This window comes from Vitis vinifera, chromosome 13 (genome assembly GCF_030704535.1).
Source record: "Vitis vinifera cultivar Pinot Noir 40024 chromosome 13, ASM3070453v1".
NCBI classification, from domain to species: Eukaryota; Viridiplantae; Streptophyta; class Magnoliopsida; order Vitales; family Vitaceae; genus Vitis; species Vitis vinifera.
This window is the reverse complement of record NC_081817.1, coordinates 595948-617477: the sequence shown is the minus strand read 5'-3', so window position 1 is coordinate 617477 and position 21530 is coordinate 595948. Positions and strand designations below refer to the sequence as shown.

General features: G+C 29.3%; 1 protein-coding gene across 2 annotated transcripts; it reads right to left on the bottom strand.

Annotated features, from left to right (window-relative positions):
- Window positions 1-3568: 3568 nt before the first annotated feature.
- Window positions 3569-6858, bottom strand: LOC100246707 (zinc finger CCCH domain-containing protein 29). Of its 2 annotated transcripts, none has more exons than XM_002269394.4 (2): window positions 6706-6858; window positions 3569-6059 (listed from the first exon to the last, which is right to left on the bottom strand). In XM_002269394.4, the coding sequence occupies exon 2, from the start codon at window positions 6051-6053 to the stop codon at window positions 3984-3986; it is 2070 nt and encodes a 689-aa protein (XP_002269430.1). In that variant the 5' UTR covers window positions 6054-6059; window positions 6706-6858; the 3' UTR covers window positions 3569-3983. The 2 variants fall into 2 exon arrangements, with proteins under 2 accessions (XP_002269430.1, XP_019079979.1); XM_019224434.2 differs by lacking the exon at window positions 6706-6858 and adding an exon at window positions 6259-6688.
- Window positions 6859-21530: the final 14672 nt, after the last annotated feature.

Below are 21530 nucleotides of genomic sequence, written 5' to 3'. Positions count from 1 at the left end.
AAAACGCATCGTTTTGATATTTTGTTTAGGCCCATATACAATTTGAATGGGTTGGGCCTAAGTGTTGGGCCTATTGTGCAATCGTTGACTCAAAAAATATCTTGACAATTCAGGCCTATATATATATATATATATATATATATTTGGTCATTTACCATTTACAAGGAAAAACATTTATGATTGAATCTAAAGGTACCCAACTCATAATTGAAAATTTCTTAAATTCAATTACTATATATTTTTTCTATTGGGAGATTTTTTAACAAAATTATTCAATTCTTATTAGGTTTGGAAAAATAATGTTTTAGATTTTATATTTTCTAAAAATAAATACTTGAAAAAAATCTGTAAATTGTTAAAAAAAAAAATGACATATTACTAGTTGTGAGATACATTTTCTAAATTAAAAAATTATTTTAAAAGACTTCTTAAATATATGTGCCCTCTTCCAAATCTTCTAAATTTGATGCAAGTGACATACAAACTTTTTTAAAAACACATTAGATCTTCCTTCTAGATAAGGTATATTATATTTTGGCTCCAATATTTCATCAGTGTTAGTCATTTTTAGATTTTCTAGTCAAAATATTAACAAGAAAAACAATTATTGCTCGTGTGGTTTAAAATTTTATAATAAACCGTCGGTTTCTAAAAACAATTTTTTTAAATAAAGTGAAATAAATAACATTTTTTAAATAACAAATATAAGTTGTTTTCACCAATTTTAGCATAAAAGGAAAGTATGGGCCTGTTTGACCTGTTTTGGAAGTTGTCTTCTTCCAAAACGCATCATTTTGATTTCTTTGTTTAGGCCCATATACAATTTGAATGGGTTGGGCCTAAGTTTTGGACCTATTGTGAAATCGTTTACTCAAAAAATATCTTGACAATTCAGGCGTCCATATATATATATATATATATATATATATATATATATACTCATTTTTATTTGGTTATTCATCATTTACAAGTATTCTGGCTAAATATTTATTTTAATTGAAATTTGGTCATTTACCATTTACAAGGATACTAAACATTTATGATTGAATCTAAAGGTACCCAACTCATAATTGAAAATTTCTTAAATTCAATTACTCTATATATATTTTTCTATTGGGAGATTTTTTAACAAAATTATTCAATTCTTATTAGGTTTGGAAAAATAATTTTTTAGATTTTATATTCTCTAAAAATAAATAATTGAAAAAATCTTTAAATTGTTAAAAAAAATTGACATATTACTAGTTGAGAGATACATTTTCAAAATTAGCAAATTATTTTAAAAGACTTCTTAAATATACATGCCCTCTTCCATATCTTCAAAATTTGATGCAAGTGACTTACGAAACTTTTTCAAAAACACATCAAATATTCCTTCTAGATTCTTATATTATATTTTGGCTGATCATTTTTAGATCTTCTAATCAAAATATTAACAAGAAAAACAATTATTGCTCGTGGTTTAAAAACAATTTTTTTATTTTTAAGAATAAAAAATTGTTTTTAAAATTTTATAATACTATTTAATCATTGTTCTATAAAAACAATTTTTAAAAATAAAATAAAATAAAGAATATTTTTTAAATAATAAATATGAGTTGTGTTCATCAATTTTTTACACTAAAAGGAAAATATGAACTTGTTTCACAATGCTTTTTAAAATTTGTTTTTAATTCTTAAAAATAAATTTTAAAAAACATAGTCAAACCGCCCTAATTTTGTTTTAATTCTATCTTAACTATAAAAATCATTTCTTAAATTTCAAACCTTCAAAATTATAATAAACAACTAAAAAAAAAAGGTTGAGTGTTTGACCCATTAATCATGAAAACAAGGCTCAACCAACCCAAATCTCAAATGCCCTCCTCACATGTCTCACAATTTTCTTAATCATTCCCCAATCCCCACCATTAAAAAAGTTTGAATCTTCCCATTTTGACCATTTCTGAGAAGGATTATTCAAAGAGAAGAAAACTACAAAAACGTACAGATGATAGTGAGTGGGGTTGTCACTATGAATGCAAACGCCTACTATTGAAGCTCTAAGGGAGGGCCACTTGAAAATGACCCAACAATAATTCTGGCTGACAATTCATCACATGGGCGACTCCAGCATACCCAGCTCATCTTTACTCGATTTTCCAAGACTGACACGACCCCTTTAGTACTTATTTTGATCGTGAGAAATTTTCCAAGACAAACTTAGCTCATAATTGCGTTTTTAATTTTTATTTTCTTTAAAAATAAAATAAATTGGCTTATCCAATGTGAATGTCCAACGTGGCCAAGGCCCATTAGATATAAAAATCATGATGGGCCAAAAGTCGGATCAAAGGGCCCACACGCTTGTTTTTTGATGTCACGGATTAATTATACTACAATTCCAGGATGATTCCAACCAGTACACCCAAAGATACAGCAAAGTGCCTTGAGGGCTTAACTGTCCATTGGCGCTTCATGTTCATGGTTCATGGCGTGGAGTTCAATTTTGGGGTCTGTCCAAAACCCACTACCGGTTGGTGATTAGACTCACTCGGATTCCACCCATTTTTAGTCAAATTTTTTTGTTACTTTGATCGATTGATTGATTGATCCATCGATCCATTCATTGATTTGCGCCGGCCAAATCTTCAATGAAAACCACGTTTTCATACGTATTAGAGCATAAGGTTGATATATGTTATTGATCTATTATTATCTAATAATTCAAATTTTTAGGATAAAACCGTAGTTTAACCTGATACATGAATTTGAACCTCATCTTTGTTGCCCTCCTACAAACTCAAACAAGTGTGCCTCGAATGTGAGGTCTTAAATTTCATCGGTTAAAGAAATTTATACTCCGTTTTACGGTGTTTTTAGAAAATATATTTAATAAAAAATCGATTTTATGAAAAAATCGAATTTTTGAATTTTCATTAGAAGTACTTTGAACGAAGTATTACTAAACATAATCTTAATATTTATCATCAAGAACTAGGATTGTAGTTTGATTAAAGTTAATACATGTTGTTATCGAATTAAGTTTTTAAGTCAATTAATACGAGAAGTCATAACTCATAAGTAGCATAGGTCGAAAAATAATTTTAACTTAGAAGGCATCAAATGACAAGCTTTTTAATAGAAAACAGTCTTTTGAGAATTTATTCTGAAAATAAGTTAATAAATCAAATTTTATTCCTAAAAAAAAAGGGAGAACTGATCTTGGGAAGAGTTTTTAAAAATTATTTTTTGGACTCCTGGTTTTAGAGTTCAAACCTTATCACACGTCTACTTTCCGTATTTATGAAACCTAACAGCAAGTTCAAAGGAGGCTGCCCCACTTTGCTTGACGAGCAAGTGTATTGAGACTTGAGCGAAGGCAAAAAGGCCTGCATGTCTGCTGTATCTTCTATAAGATGTTTCCAGGGATTGAATCTGCTATAGAAGAGTAGATAAGGTTCTGAAAGAAAGAGATCTGAGCTTTTCTTGCCTCTGCAACATCCTTGAACATTACTTTTCTAAATGATAATGGGATGGTATAGATTGAATGCAGAAACACAAAAAAGAATCAACAGACTATGAGAAGTTTTTGAGAAAGAATAGCATATATAGTGAAAATACAATTGTCCATTTTAATGGAATACAACAAATAGAATAGCTACACTTCTCAGCCAGCAGGCTCTCTTATCTTCTTGATACTGAGAAATATATAAAACAACTCCCAGAAGGGAGAAAAATTGAAAAAATATTTATAAAAAAGACAAGAAAAGAAAAGAAAAATAATCCTTTCTGCTTCTTTGCTTCATCTGGGCTTTCCCTTGATCATAATCCTATTCCTACATGAGCTGAGAGCCATCAATCTTTCTTGTTCTGCGGTTTGTTTTTCTACCCTTTTCCCTTTCTCTAATGCTACATACAAATGTTGAATACCTTATAAGAATTCTGAAGATATCAAACTTGTCAGGATGATAATGGAGGATAGTTGCAGCAGATATGTTGGCTTAAGCCACCATCTGCTCCTGTTCTATGTACATTTGCTCCACCCATGGAGGGAGCTTCTCATGAACCCCAATGCCGTATGGCCGTTGCTGGGAACCAAACAGCCCAGATGAGACAGCAGGAACATCCTTGACTAGGGAATTAACCCAAGATACATCTGGTTCATCAGTTGAGGCCATCATGGATTGTGTTGCTGTTGCAGTGTTGTTGGTTCGGAATCCGAAAGAGGCAGACTTCTTCAGCTTGTTGAGTTCATCTCCTTGAATGCCCCAATCCAGTTTCCCATCAGGGGAGCTCCAGTCAGAAAGATTGGATGACATCAAGGTTGCAGAATTAGAAGCTGCAGTGAACCCAGGTGAGCGATGGCTCATACCTCCCCTATCGATGAAGCTCTGGCTGCGCTTTGCGAAAGCAGAAGACCTTGAATTCATCACTGCTGCTGCTACTGCAGCTGATGAATCAAACCCATATGAGGAGGTTTTCCTCACTGGAGAGGAGGTGACAGTGGTCTTGGTCGGGTAGCTCGCCCGCTGTTGGTTCATGTTCTGCCGCATCTGAAGCCCAGTTGGGGATTGCAATTGAGGAGATTGCAGCTGGGGGGTTGTGGCTTTCAGTGAGAGTCCCTGCAACTGAGACAATACCGAAGGATCAAAAGATCCAAACATATCATCAAGATTAGTAGGCTTCAGTTCTCCGATCCTACTGAATTCCTTATTCCAGCAGGATGGAGAGGAGAGACTAGACATCTCATCCATCAATTGCTTGTGGGTAAGCTGACTTTCCAGCTCCAGCAGCTCCAACTCCAACTCCAAATCTCTAGCACTCAAAGCAGACTTCAGCCTGCTACCCGGTAGCTGCAGGCTAGGTGGGGTGAAGTTAACCTTGTTCTGCCACATACCGGAGCTCTTCGGCGATGAAGAGACCGCAGATGGAGACATGGGCGGTGTTGAGGTGGGAGGCAACAGCAAAGACGACGAAGTAGGCGGCAGTAGCAAGGCAGATGAACCAAGGGTCAATGGACTCAGTGTCGCCATGTCCACTGCAGAAGCTGAAAGAGACCTTGGTGAAGGCATGGCTGAGCCTGTGGAAGCATACAAAGGCCGCAATTCTTCAGGCCTGTGGGCGAAGAAACAAACTTTCCTACTACACCCAGTTTCATCCTTGCAGAGCCGGGTTCGGTACTGGGCGGGATGGAGCCAGCACTCGAACACACCATGAGCATACTCACAAGAATCCCCCTTCTGGCAAGAACCCTTGCGGTACTCCGGGCAGGGAACACAGCTGTAGGGGAACTTCTTCGGGTCTCTCCTCCTGGCGTTCTCCCCTGGATGGACAAATGGGCACTCCGTCCAGTCATGGGAGTAAGCCCTGGAGCAAGGCTTCACCTTGAAAGTATACATCCTGAACTCATCTGTTCCATATATCCCATTGTTTATGTCCGGCAGCGATATATCGATAGGATACTCTTTCTTCTCGCTTCCTTCTTTGGATAGCTGTGGAGCTGTGGATGGCTGCTGTTCTTCCTCTAGCTCAATCACCTGGTCACCTCTCAGCAACATCTCCGTAGCTCTCCTCCTTGAATTACAGGAGGATTTCAAAGCAGGGGCAATCATATCCACAGGCTTATTCCCATTACAATCAACACAATTAGCATCTGCAGAAGCGTCAAGCAAGAGCTTGACAACCTCAAGGGAAGAGACCGACCCACCCGCGGCAGCGCAGTGAAGGGCAGTCACCTGGTCCGAACCGCAAGCCCTGTTGACATCAACCTTGCCGGTTTCGATTATATACTTCAACACCTCGGTGCTGCCAAACATGGCAGCAATTGAAAGAGGAGTTCTCTCCTCGAACCCCATCTTTTTCGACCCAAGTCTCCTTCCATACCAAAAGCCTGGCTTGTCAACTTCCATGCCCTTCTCTTCTACTTCGCATCTGAAGCTCTTGAGATCGTCAGAAGCTGATAATTCAAGCAAAACTGAGCATTTAGAGGAAATCCCATCTGCCTGGTTTGGAGATTTTCCCTCCATCACCATATTGAATGGGCAGAGTTTACTCTTTGAACCACTGCACATGTAACCCTGCAAGACAATAAATTCATATTCAGCACTGTGATCAGCCTATGAAAACAAATAAATAAACAAACAAACAGTAGGCTGTAACTGGAGCTCAGATAAAATAAATTCTGTTTGGTTGCTAAGAAACAAAACTTCGAATCTTATCATCTCCATTAATTGCGAGCTGAGAAAATAAAGACTACCACTCAACCCAGCCTAATACCTCCAATTTGCTTACAAGAGGTGAGCTTTTCATCTTGAAAACACCAACATAAAATATTAAGATTCAAAATTGATTTCCCTTCTCCTCATCAACCGAAAAACAAAACAAAACTCAAAAGTTTCTGGGATTTAAAGGGTTTGCTCTTCCCATTCAACATTTCTAGAATCGTCTAACCGACTCAAACAATAAAATAATAATAATAATAATAATAATAACAACAACAACAATAGAAGCAACCCAATAATCGGTCAGAACTGGTAGCCCAGAGGAGAAAAATTCAACTTGAACGACTAATTCCACGACACCCAGAATCAAAACTTAGCTGTAATCTCTTTGGTTTCCCGAAAAACAAGAAAAGAAAAGAAAAAAAAAAAACTGAAAATCCGTTTGGTTTCTAGACTTTCTCGGCAACCAAACAGACCTGAACTTTCCTTCACAAGAACGTACCTCAAAGAGTAGTAGTTGGCAGAGATAACAAAAATGGAGAAAACTCAAGTTGAATTCCAAGGAGAAGAGTTCACATGAATTTATATTTCTTCTCCAAAGGCGGTGAGGTGAGCGAAGAAGATGGGAGGAAGGTGAGACTTTTCCTTCTTCGCAGTTTCTCCTCAGTCAAAGTCAAACTTCAAAGGGAGCTAGCTGCTAAATGAAACTCAAATGCAGCCCAAATTCAACACAAATTCACGTGGGTCCACGCGTGTTTTGGGCTTCAGATTCTTTGTCCACCACGCCCGATACCGAGCGTTGAGGAACGACGTGGAGGGTTGAGATGGCGGAGTGGCCGGGGTGCGCGTGGGTCTTGGGTTTGGATAGCAAAGGGTGTGGACCAACTGTGACCGGGTAATGAAGGCTGGAAGCGGGTCATACTTTACGCGTTCCCTGTGGGTGGGTGACACTAGGGGAATACTATCTGTAGATGCCACGTCAGATTTCCACTATGAGTTTTTTGTTTTATTTGATGGTCATATTCCATTTTGCTGCACACTTAGTACAATATCTTTTATGTGATGGAGGGATAGAAAAGGATGGATTTTCCTAATAGACTTTTTCCCACTATACTCCACAAAAAAGTCTCATCCAATCATAAATTACCACGTCATCAAAAGAATTTCATTACTTTATACCGTCCCATTCACTGCGACATCGGAACCATCCGTTAGGTCTCCGTTGGCACGCTAATGAGGCGGAAACGCGAAGTAAGAAGTCGAGGTTACAACGCGGAAATTTTTAAGAACTATTTGGTTAGAGGGAATTAAATAATCCCAAATTGTGAATTTGAGTTTTTTTTTTTTAAGTAAATAATTTTTTACATAAGTCTTTTTTATAATTTTAAGTATTTATATATAAATTTTTAAATAAAATATTATTTTTATAAAAAAAATAATGAGGATATTTTTATTAAAATAAAAAAATGATAGATGATTGAATTTCAAAAATTAGGTTTCCATTTATCCTTTTAATCAAATAATTCAAATTTTAAAAACCTAAATAAGAAATGAAGCCAGAAGTAAGGATGGCAGCGTGACAGGTTTTTTCGGGTACCCGCCCCGCCCCACCCCTAATGGGACGTGGTTTAAATTTAATAAACGGGTTTGGGACGGGTATGAGATTTTTTTTTTTAAATCCGGGACGGATTCGGGTATTGCCTCATCCCGCCCTGCCCTATCCCACCCTGTTTATATATAAAATTAATTTTAAAATTAAATTTAATTTAAAATTTTATTTTATTATTTTTAATATATAGATAATAATAAAAAAAATTTAATAAAATAAGTTATAAAAAATATAATAATTTTATTATTTATAAAATATATTTATTTTAATGTAATTAAAATTTTTTAAAGTAATTTAAAAAAAATTAAAAAAAAAAAAAGCTAAACGGGGCAGGACAGGGATGAGAATTGTTTTTAATAAACGGGACGAGGTTGGGATGGGGGCGACCCGTCCCGAACCTACCCCATTGCCATTTCTAGCTAGAAGCCTATTAATTTATATATAATTTTATATTTTAAAAAATTAAATGTGAAAATATGAAATTAAAAAAATCAATGTCCAAACTTACTTTTATCATGTCTAAACTTATTTCGGTGTAAAAAGAAGTGATGTCAAATATCTTTTTACATATGAAACACCTTTTTTGCCTTGGCAAAAGTTGTTTTTTAATTAATAAGAATCCCTACTTGGTAATATATCTTATATCATGTTTGTCACTTACTAGAATAGGATGGGTAATTTCCTACTAATAGGAATCTCAACTTTGTAATATATCTTATGTCATGTTTGTTCCTTTTACTAATTATTTTATTCAATATTTTAGGCTTGAGTTGAAATACGTCGATATTGGTCACGTCATTTCTCTTTTTCTTTTTTAAATTTCTAATTGTTATAACTTTATTTTTATTGATTACAAAATTATGTTCAATGTAAAGAATTAAAAAAAAATCAAATTTTCTATTACATAACAAAGCTTTTTACTTTTTGATGTCATTTTATTCATTTTTGATATGTTAATGTTACTTGTATAATGCATGGTCACCACTTTTCCCATTTTGATTTAATTCACTAAGAAGATCATTATTATCTTTATTCTCATAGGAGTTGTCTAACTCACAATTGTCAGGCTTGAAATCACTACAAACTATTTACATAACTTTCTTGATATTCTTTTAGGCCTAATACAATTAACAACCATGCAACTTACTTTCCACTGTTAAAGCACCCTACTTTCTTATTCCTACATGAATCTTGTTCATTTCCTTTTTGCTTAATTTAGATCTTTTTCTTTTTCTTTACGACAAAGCACCCTACCTTCTTTTTCTTAAATGAATCTTTTTCATTTTCTTTTTGCTTAATTTTATATCTTTTTCTTTTTAGTATGGTTTTGCAATATATTTTTTGTGAGTTTGCGTGATTATTTTGTAATCCTTCTAGCAAATAAAGAAAGCTCAACAAAAGTTAAATATTATTCAAAGGGTATTACCTTCATTTACAAAAGCTTTCATAACTAAAACCTTACATCTCTTAGAATTATGTAACTTCTCATAGGTTTGAAGATATCTCACAAATAAGTCAATGTCTTTATTCTCCTCTCTAATAGTTGACAAAGATTTTTCTAACTCCCTTAGATTCAAACATCTTCTTCCTTAAATTGAATTTCGAGTTGATAATATCACCTAACTTCTCGCATTGTAATACTCTCAAACTTAGTAGCTAGTTTGTGTAATTTGAACAATTTCACGACAATAGTGTCATTAAAAGTCATATATAAAATATATCACACTTCTTTGACATGTTTATGTACCATTAAAAATGCTATAAGGTGCCTTCATTAAAAATGTTATTATAGGAGAATTTGATTAACATGATTACTACCAAATTAAATTACTTTGCAATTAGAATTGTTTCGTTTATCATTCAAAAGAATCAAATTTATTGTTATATTAAAATTGACCATTAACAAAAATTCAATATAGCATAGTCTAGTTTAGATTTGGAAACAAAATGTTTTTTTTTATTTTTTGCATGACACTTCTTTATGATGAATTTTATGAACACAATATTATGATAAGGGCCCTAAAAGCATGACATGACAACGCATAAAGATGATCGGAGCAGCATGAATGGCAAAGCCCAAAGCTCTACCTTTGTAGGACACCCAACCCAAGAAGTTTCCCAATGAACATTTAGAAGCCCACTGAGCCAAGTTTACACCTGCCCACATATCTGAAACAATACTCTAACCCTAATGATTGGGAAGATGAATATGAGCACTAAAAAAAAAAATGAAAAAAAAAAGGCTTATTTCCCACACTTTTCTCAAGGTGTCTAATTGCATGACATTAGCTACGTTTAATGCATAAAATTTGAAAGAAAATGTAAGGTAAAGAAAATATGAAGTAAAAGTTGAAGAAAAATAAAAAAAATAGATTAAAAATTAATAAATTATTATTTTTATTACTTCAAACTCATTTTATTTATTTTAACTCATCAATATAAAGATTAAATAATTTAAAAATACATAAAATTTTAATTAGTTTTAATTATATTTGATTTTCTTTAATGTTTTTCATAGGACAACCAAATATAAAAAAAATAATTTTTCTTTGTATTTTTTTTTATTTCCTTAGCATTTTTCGGGAACCAAACATAATCTTAGGTTATAGTCAATAAAGGTATTAAGATAAAAAAAAATACTTAAAAAAATATTTTCTTATGTTGGGCATCATGAAAAAAAGGGAATAAAAAAATACAAAGGAGAAAAAAGAAAGAAAAATGGCTTTTTTAAAAATAATGAAAAAAAAATCTTTGTATTTTCATTAGGAAAATGTGAAAAAAATTTATCTTTTTATTATTATTTTTATTTATTTATTTTTTTACTTCAACCTACATGCTAGAAGGAACTACCAAGAGTAGATTATCATCTATCACAAAATTTTTATATCATCAAATTCCAATTAATTGTGATTGCTTTTAAGAAATATTATAAAACAGTTTTTTCTTACCACAAATTAAATGAAGAATAATTCTCCTAAATATTTTGAATAGAAGATTTTCCTATACAAAATATTAGAACTTTTATGTAAAAAATAAAAAATTATCTCATGTTCTTAAAAGCACTTTTCAATATTTTAAGACTATGAGAAAGTTAAATCTTTTACTTCCTCAAATTTTAAAAAGCATTTTCAAGCCTAAAAAATAACCTTTTTTCTAACCAAAACACCCTCTATTCTTCCAAAATATATATGAAAATGATACAAATGTTGAAGGACATTTATATGTATATATATATATATATAAAACTGATTATTTTTCAAGTTTAAATATGGAAAAGGGCATATTAATAAAATTGGGATGATTTTAATCAAATAATCTTTTGATATAAGAGCAAATACGAGCTTTTATTTTTAAAATAATAATAATAATAATAATGATCCAAACGTAATGTTAGTATTTGATATTATTATTACTATTATTTCTCGGATGATCTAAAATGGATGGCCATATGGTGAGAAATTTCATTTGACCCAAGCATGATGATTTGGGCTGAGCTATCCACATGAACGATATGGGCCGAGCTGTCCACTGCAATCCAAGTCTGATTCCTTGGGTTTTAGTGTGGTCCGTACGGTCCTACCCTCTGCTACTAGCCTAAGTTGGACAGCTGGTTTGTGCGCCACCTTTAACCCATTTGTGTTAGAAAAATTTTATACTCTTAAATCATGTTTGGTTTATGGAAAATGCTAAGAAAAGAAAAAAGTTATTATAAAAAATAATTTTTTTTTAATTTTTGGTTTATCAAGAAAATTTAAGAGAAAATCAAATATAATTAAAATTAATTAGAAACTTATACATGCTCAAATGATTTAATTTTTATATAGAAAAGGAAATAAGTTAAATTGATTTGAAAAAACATGTGAAAATAATTTATTAATTTAAATTTATTTTTTATTTTTTTTATCACTTTTTTCCTTCTAATTTCTTATTTATTTTCTTTTCTTCATTTTCCCCCTCAAATTTTCTAAGAATCAACATAAAGGGAAAATCTCAAATATGTAGTTAATAGGTTCATTAACAATAGAATTTATATTGTCTAGGCAAAGCACATATGAAATTTTCATTTTTTTTAATTATTATTATTATTCTTTAATTTGTTTAAAGCATTAGAGGACTTATTTTTTGTGCCATCAAATCAATAATTGAAGTTACTAGGTTTAAATTCAATTATGAGTACAAGTTTCATGTATATTCGTTTCTTGCAAGTTTCAACTTGCTTTCTTTAAGACATTGGTCCATTTCTTTAAGACATTGGTCCATCAATTTTTGAAAAACTCATCGTAATAATAATTTTTCTTTTTTTCATCGAGGAAGTTATAACTTTTAAGTAACATTTTCTTAATTTTCAAATCAAATAATTAGGAAAAATAAATCTTTAATTCATTATTACCACAACAAAAATAAATTAGGAAAAATATACATACATGCATATATATTGAAAAAATCCACATTTTTTCTATCTCCAAATAATGTGGCTAAACAAACAAAAAAGATCTACGATAAGTTCCTACCCTACAATGATGAATCTCATATCTACATGGGGTATTATTTGGTAGGTGGGTATATGGTTTTCTTTAGCTTGTTAACATGGGCCATGAAGTTAAATGGCCTATCTAGTTGTGTTTCCAAGCTTGCATCATTGGAAAAATTTGTAAGATTCTTCACAAAATTTGTATTCAATGATTTAATTTTGTTTTTCTACCACTTTATATGTAATGACAAATCAACTAATCCTTAAATGACACATGGCAATATGCATACATCAAAACTTGTTCAACCCAATGTTAATCAAACGTAATATTAGGTTTGCGACTAGTAAAACTTGAGGATATCGACCCTTGTGAACTCATACAAATCATGATGAATTTGTCATTTCAAATATTAATTAAATGTAACAAAACAATTATGATAATTTAAAAAGGTATTTAAGACATTGATTTATTGATTTAATTTAAGTGATTAATCATGTTAGTATTCAAAATAGTTTTGTGCCTTTCATTAGCCAAAACTTACAACTACTTATAAAACATTTTTTTTCTTTCTATTTCGTAAACTCATTACTTAACATTTAAAGGTAAATATATCAAATTTAATAATTTTATAAAAGTTAGTTTTATAATCAAACAATCCTCAACAAATTAAGCAAAATTCATATAAAAATATTTTGTATTCTTAAATAGAAAGGTTTTAGTTTTACTAACAATACATTAACAATAAATATATTAACTTTATAAAAATGAGTCATCTCCAAACCGTGAGGCATGCATAGTTGATCTCTCCGTTAAAAAAATATCAATTCATTCTTTGTAGAGACTTTACAAATACAAAGAGGAGTTCAACTTGATTTATACTTTGAATGAAATAACTTGTCGATTACAAATTTGATCTAGAAGAGTCTGGGTTTGATGATTTAAGTAGTATAACACAATTTGGCTTGTAAATTGCGTCTTTAAAGAAAATGCACAAGAGCCATATATATTGAGAACACGAAAACTTCTTGTTGCAATTGATTTAGAAATTAAAATAAGATCTTACTTGTTAAATTTCTTACTGTACACGTATAAAGATCCTATAAACATTATCTTATGAAAAGGGGGAATTTGGGAGGAGGGAGGGAAAATTATGACAAAATGATGGCAAAGTTTCAATTAGTTTAAAGATTATGAAGATTATGTTGATTTATAACTTAATCTTGGAAGGTGACAAATTAGATCTCATTCGTTGCAAGTATCATAAGGTTGAGAGGTATGATAAGGCGGGGTTATAGGCGAAAGCGTCATAAAAACTAATCATGGATAAACAGCCCGATCATATTATTTTGGCAAATATTGGAATAGGATAGAAATAGGAATTTATTGGGGTTTTCATATTTCATACTCATTTTCAAATATTTTTGGCAACTATGGGAGGGTTGTCTTGTCTTTATTAGGCGCAGTACAAGACCTTACCACAGAGTTCAAAAGAAGCACTCCATCACAATAGTAGGAATGTTCATATTCAAAACTATTATGTCACTTTCATTAATAAATTGCTCTATTTTCCAGCTCACAATAATTATATAATTAAAATTATATATATATATATATATATTCAGTCATTTTTATTTTTTGATTTTGAAATATTCCATATTTAATTTAAATGGTTTTTATTTGAAAATTTATTATTTTTTGGAATAATTGTCTCATTGCATGATTGGCGCAGTACAAAGATCTAAGACTCTAAATAGTAGCATTGTCAACTTATGAGAAAAAAAAAAGGATAAATTATTCCCAATGTTGCCACATCATATTTAACTCACAACTTGATGTATATCTTAACTTATAAAATAATAATTATTAAATAATTTATGTAAATTTCAAACTTCACTTCCTCTTTAATTCAAGGTTTTTTTTTTTTTTTTTTTCTCATTTCAATTATTCTGATTTTTATTTACTTTGATTATTCATTTCCAAGGAAAATCTTACATAATTTTAAACTTTAAATCTAAAATTTAAATTATTTAAACATACAATAAAATGAGATTACATATATAAGCTATTAAAGTAAGATCTACATGAAAAAAAATAAAATGAATAAAATCAAGATACAGACACCTAATATTCTATGGTAGATGATGTCTTCTAAATCAACTTCAAAATTTTAAAATATTGTAATAAAAAATCAATAAAAACTTGTTGGTCTTACTTTGGATGAGATCTCTATCCAATCCAACTAGTTGATAACAAGAAAAAAAGAAATATTAAAACATGTGACAATTATTGCCTTTATTTTTCCTCAGTCTATCTCCTGTTCCACACATTAAATCTTGTATTCACACTTCACATCTCAATGGTGACAACCCACTAGCTTTCTACTATTTCAATTTATACTTTCTCTTTCACACAGAGGATCGTATCTTCTTAAATCATAAGCCCACCACTGATTTTTCACATTTAATTTGAGTATATTTATCTTTTATTTAATTTCCCAACTTTTGGAGCTACTTTGTTAGTTAAATAAAAGATTCTTAGTTAGTGATTGATTTAGAAAATAATTTTTTTCCAAAAATAGTAAGTGTTTTGATATGGATTTAGAGTTGCAAATAGAAAGTAAAAATAAGTCAAACATTTTTTATATTCATCAATAACATTATTTAATTAACTCATCATTTACATTAAAGTGATATTTATTTATTTTACTTAAATCTAATTAGAACTTAAGATTAAAATAATCATTAACAAAATTAAGTATTAAATTGTTATTTTTTTAATATTGTATTTTATTAAGTATTAAGAAATAAAAAGAAAAAAAAAATCAATAGATTCACTATACTTTTGATAATTCACTTTTAGTATTAAGAAAGGTTAAATATTTTAACATTTTTTATATCCAATCAATAATTTTAAAACTAAATTTTAAATTAAGAAAAAAAAGGTAAATTTTTTTTAACTAAAGTAAGAAAATAAATTAATTTTAGTAAAAATAAATATAAATAAAATAACACCCCCTAAGAGAATTTTTCTTTTCTTAACTTCTATCTTAAATATAAAGTCTTAATGATACTTTAATTTATATCAATTAAACCTATTCAAATTTAACCTAAAAATGCAAATGTTATTCATTTCATTAAACCGAAAAAGTTAACATGGATGAACCCATAATCAAAATCAAACTTATAAAAATAAAATATATTCAATTTAATAATAATCCCCCTAGTATGATTGAATCAATGTGTTAATTAAATCAATCTAATCTCTCTTTCACATTAAGCAATTTGCATAAGATTAACAAAAAGGCCTCATCCAATAGGAAAAAATCAAGAGGAAAACAAGGAACCATATGCTTGTGTCCCATCTCTTCAGTCAAAAAGGTCTCCTAGAAGGGGTTCAAATTGGCCTACCTAATATTCCACTAAAATGGCCCAAACCTGCTAGTGGGTTTCTTTCCATATTTTCAAATGTACTATTTTTATAAACGTGAAACAAGCTCTTCCATCATACATGTCGTTTCCCCGTCTTTTTGTGACATCACTTACAAAAAGTAATTAACAAACCTCATGGCTGCCCAAATTTAGCATTTTGTAGCTTAAATTTTAACCCAAATGATCACAATCCACAAAACCCTAGTTAAGGAATAGTACCACGGGTGGTGGAAATTTCCTCCCTTGAAAATTATCATGTTGATCTCTATGATATTTTTACTAAGCCAATAATTTTCAAAGACAGAGACATTTAGATTAGATGTGAGATCTTTATTTATTACAACTTATATCAATCTTTATATACTGCACATTTAAAAGATCTATATTTCAAAATACAAGTTCCAAAATTGTTTGATCACGGTTGTATTCACAATATTTTGACTAAGTCCATAAACTTTGAAAACAATGATACTTGAATTAAAATTGTGAGATCTTAATTTGTCATAAGTTATGTCGATATTTGTATAACACGTTTAAAGACAAAAAACCGTGATTTCAAAATAATCACACACAACCCATTATTTCATAAAACAAAAATATTTATATCTTATGATATTTTTTTTAATATTATATTCACTCTTATATGTAATAATTAAGAAAAAATCAAGAAAAAAATATTAAAATATTAAATATAGATATATACAATATTTTCTTTTTCACTTGAATTTTAGATGTAAATATTGCAACTAATCAATAATCAAAGGGAGCAAAGTGTTTGGTAGTAAGATTTTATTAGGGTCCCTTGTCATTATATATGATGTATGAAGTTGAGGTCCTGAGGAGACATGATGATTAGATTGAACATATAGGTAGCATGCACTAACAGTTTGGTACTAGAAATTGACATTTGGATCACAATGAAAACATTGCAATGAATAGAAAAAGTGAAGGGAAAAGAGAGAGAAAAGAAAAAAAAAAAAGTAGGCAATGGGGTGATATGGTCACATCTTTAGTCCTTTCCCTATGACTAAAGGTCATTATTCGTATTTTTTTTCATTTTCTTTTTTTTTTTTTTAAAGAAAAGGAGCCCCAATTTTATATAAAGTTATATTTAAAATTAATTCTCATTAGTACTAACTTAATAGCACTTGAAAAACACAACTTTTACTCTACTATTTAATAATAAAAATGACTAATATAATCTCTTTGAATTTTTTATAGACTTCAAATGTATTAGTAGGGTATGGCTTTAATTTTGATATTTTATCTATATATATATATATATATATATATATATATATATATATATATAAAACATATATGTCCTAGCTCAATAACATTTTTATATTGATTTATATTAATATTTAAAATTCATTTGAGAATGATTTTGAAAAAAAGTTAAAAACACATAATGATTAATGTTTGGGTGTGTGTTTTTATAAAAATTATGTATTTGACAAACCTTTTCAATTCATTTTTCAAAATCGGGATAATCTCTTAAAATGGTAGTTGTTGTATCTTAATTGCAACGACTTCCCTCTAAGTAATTATTGTAGGCCATGATGTCGTTAGATAGGTTCTGTCGAACTTGTGGCCCCTCAAAATTCCTCGCTTTGTTTAGGGTGTGAAATGGAAGGTAATCCCTTAGGAACACACCTCCCTTGTTGGAATTAATGTGATGGAATCCTTTCCAATCGATAGAAGTTTGGTTTTTTCAACGATCATTTTCAACATTTATTTTGAAGGAGACCTAAAATATATATGTACCTAAAAATATATATATCTTGATCACTAAAATGTATGGTAACCATTTTGTCTTAATTTATATTTTATATAAATTTATAATATTCATCATCATTCCGTCTGTTCATAAACTAGATTTGTTCCACGTGTCCTTATGTCATAAGGGAAATGCAATTTGAGATTCAAATTCAAGAGTTGTTCATGAATTCATAATTCATAGTTAATAGTAATAGTTAATGATTCCAATTTGTCTTAAAATTTAGCTTTTGTGACTCATTTGGTTTTTTATTTTCAACAAAAAAAGAGTGGGGAAGCTTTTAGGTATTGTGTATTTTGAAATACTAAAAAATGATTTTAAATTCAAATAATTATTTTAATTTTGAAATTAATCTATTTTAATTCATAAATTTATATAAATAAATGAATTATTTACACAAAAAAGGAGAAAATATTTGGGAAGAATTTTCTTAGTTTTGTTGTACTATGGAATAAGAGAATTAATTCTTTGTTCTAAAGAATATTTTAAAAGATTGTATCTATATTTTTATCTTTTAAATATAAATTTATTGTTATTTCTTTTGTGCCTACACTTCTGATTATGTCAGATACATATTTTTTTAAAATAAAAATAACAATTTAACATTATAAAAAATTTATATCTAAATTTTATATATTTGGTATATATTAATTTTAAAATTATTAATATTTGCATTTAATAAATATTAATTTTACTTTTATTTTAACATAAAAAATATCCTTTTTATCCAAACAAGTATGTTTATACCTTATAATTTCTCTATTTCCACTCTCCAAACATATTATGAAAAAAAAAAATATTGAGATTTCATGTATAGTTTGAATAAGGGGTGAAAAGTCTTAATGAAGGATAAAACTTTGAGAAATTTTATATTTTGGCGACTAATGTAAAATTGGCTTCATATTTTTTTTATCATTTTGCAAAAAGGTGCAACTGACGTGGCACTGGTAATAGAGAAGTGGTGTCTACGTGGGGAAAAATGGTTGGAGTGATTAAATATAATATATATATATATAAAATAAGGATAAAATATAATCACAACGTTTAAATAAGAAAGAGGATTAAAGTTGATTGAAATTACAGAAATATCATTCCTAATGATATAATTATTAAACAAAATAAATAATAATATGGTATATATAATATAAAATCAATGATAAAATATCATCATAACAAAAAGTGTCTAAATTGGAAAAGAAATTGAAATTATAGTAATATTATTTTTAATGAGTCAATTAGGTGTTGTAGAATGGCAATTTAGTAAATATTCAAATAAACTAAGGATAAAAAGGTAAACAAGTTATAACAAAATGTCCCCCCCCCCCCCCCCCCCCGACTTTTAATTCATAATAGGACGATTTTTTTCTTTTGAATATTTATTGTGGAGTATGATGCATGTACAGGTTATACACTTCACGTGGATTCATTAATTTGGTCTACCATATGGGCTCCATATTGCTCTCCTCCATTATTTTCACGTGGAAACCACAATAATACTCTTCAAGATTTATTAAAAATAAAAAATATAAAAATATATAATATATTTTTATTATATAAAAATATATAATAAAATAATACAAAGACAATTGCATATAAAGTAAAAGAGTAGAGAAAAGAAAATGCAAATACAAGATTTTATAGTGGTTCGACGCAATTCAGCCTACATCCACTCTCCTCCAGCTTCAATTCCAAGTTTGAGGTTCCACTAGTTCAAGGCTTCCAAACCAAGCTTTTAAGCAATACAATTGGATTATGGTTCCAATCCACCATCTTGGACTTTTGACTCCAAGCACCCTTTACAATCCTTAAGAGATACCCCACTCGTGAACAACCTCTCAAGTGATACCCCACACTTGAGAATCTTCCTCTCAAAGATTTATAAATAAATAATCTCACAAAATCCTAGTACAAAAACTTTTAGCTCAAATGATACAAAAAAAATTAGGATTGAATAATGCACTAAAGATATGCAAGTTTTAGAACAATGATGCACTAAAAAACACTCTTTCAAGGCTCAAATATATTCAAGAAATGTTTGGGAAGGTTAAGCTCGTAAACAATGAAGATTTTGAGTCTTTTAATAGAGGAAAAAAGTCAAACTAATTGTTGGAGGTCAACCGGTTGACTAGCCGTTAGTATTTAATACTTGGCAGGTGATCGTTGGACCTTAACCGGTTCATCATCCGGTTGAACAACCATTCTGGAAAAGAAAGAAAGTTTTTTGCACCCCTCGACAAGTTGAGTTGGCGGTCGACCGATTGAACTGTGGGTCGACTTATTCCTAGACCGGTTGAGTTGAGGGTCGACCAGTTCCTAATCCAGTTCAACCGGTTGAACCGTTTTTGGCTCAACAGCTAACTTTTTCAACTTAAAACCTTTTAAACAAGTTTGAAAAACATTTGACATAAGGTTTTAGTTGAAAATATGAAATCATCGAATTTTAAAATATTTAAAACAAAATAACTATTGAATGATTTTAGTGCATAAATAAAGAATATAATGCATGAAAATCCTAGTACACAAACAAATTTACAAATAGATCTTATGAAGCTTGGGTCTTGAAAAACACTTCTCTTTGAGGTGGTCTTTTTGTTCATGATTTCTCCTTGACTTGATTTGTCTTTGTGATTGCCACTTTGAAAATCGTCTTGCCTAATCACACTTGAAATATAATCATTAGTTTTAAACCCTGTTTTGTTATCATTAAAATCGAGATTAACCAAACCTTGGTTTCACAGAAGCATATAGGAATGTTAGCTGAAGCAATTCATAGTTTGTTTTTATTTCAATGTTAAGTAATAACGGGAATAAAAATGAAAAACAATAAATTGACAATAATATTTGTACATAATATATATATTTTTTTTCACCTAAAAAAATCTTTGAGAGTTCTTTTTAATAAATAATAAAAACTTATTTGGGCTTATGATTAAAAAACAAAATTATTTTAAAATTATTTTAGCACTATTTGGTTGTTATTATTTAGAAATAATTTTTAAAAACAAAGTAAAATATATAACTAATTTTTTGATCTTTTTTCACCAAAGAAAATGAGTTTCAAATCAAATGAGACTTTATATTAAATTTATTAATAATTTTAAAAAATAATTTGAAACTCCAAAAATACATATAATCACTATAAAAAATAATGGACATAATTAATGTTTTTAATTATTTAATAAATCTTATAATTTTTATAAATAATTTGAAACTCAAAAAATTGATTAATTAATGAAAGATTAAATAAAAAATTTAGAATATCATCTTTGCGATTAACTAATAAATTTATGCATCTAATGAAATATTTGGCTCATTATGTTAATATCCAAAATTTTATAATATTTATAAAAATATAAAATTATATAAACTAGTATTAGAAATTATTAATTTTGAATTATTATTATTATTTATTTTTAATAAAATAAATCAATTATGCTTCTATAAGATGTTAATATAATATTTATAAATATATATATATAGTTTATGATTTTATTATATTATTAATATTAATGTTTTGTTAAAAACTATTTATTTTGAATTACAAAATTATTTTTGTTTCTAATAAAACATGATTAAGTTAGTTTATATTATATCAATTGAATTTGTAATTTAGTTTTTACAAATGCAAAATAAAAAAATTATTTTTAAAGACAACTTATCCAAAAGTTGTCTTTAATTTTTAAAATTTTTAAAAATAATTTGCACTAGGGAATCAAAATACTTCATAACTAGTAAGAATTAAAATCTCACTTATAAGTTGAATTTTATTTCTATTGAAGTCAATTTTATTTCATTTTAATTATCTCTTAAATTATCCAAATATGAGAATTATATGAAAATGAAGAAGAAAATAAATGAGATATCCAGTATTACTCCTCATTTTCACAAATAAAACATGAGCTTTGAGTATATATTAATATACCATAAGTTTACAAAAAATAGAATAAGTGTGTGTGCGAGCACTTTTGAACACTTCGACTTTGTTTTGATAGATAATCAGTTCGTTTTATTGGGTTTGGGTCTAACACTCTATTGCTT

Coding starts and splice junctions, on each gene's coding strand:
- LOC100246707 (XM_019224434.2), bottom strand. CDS start 6,291: ATGAAAAGCTCACCTCTTGTAAGCAAATTGGAG. Junction 6,060..6,258: donor CTCTTGTAAGCAAATTGGAG/GTATTAGGCTGG, acceptor ATTGTCTTGCAG/GGTTACATGTGCAGTGGTTC.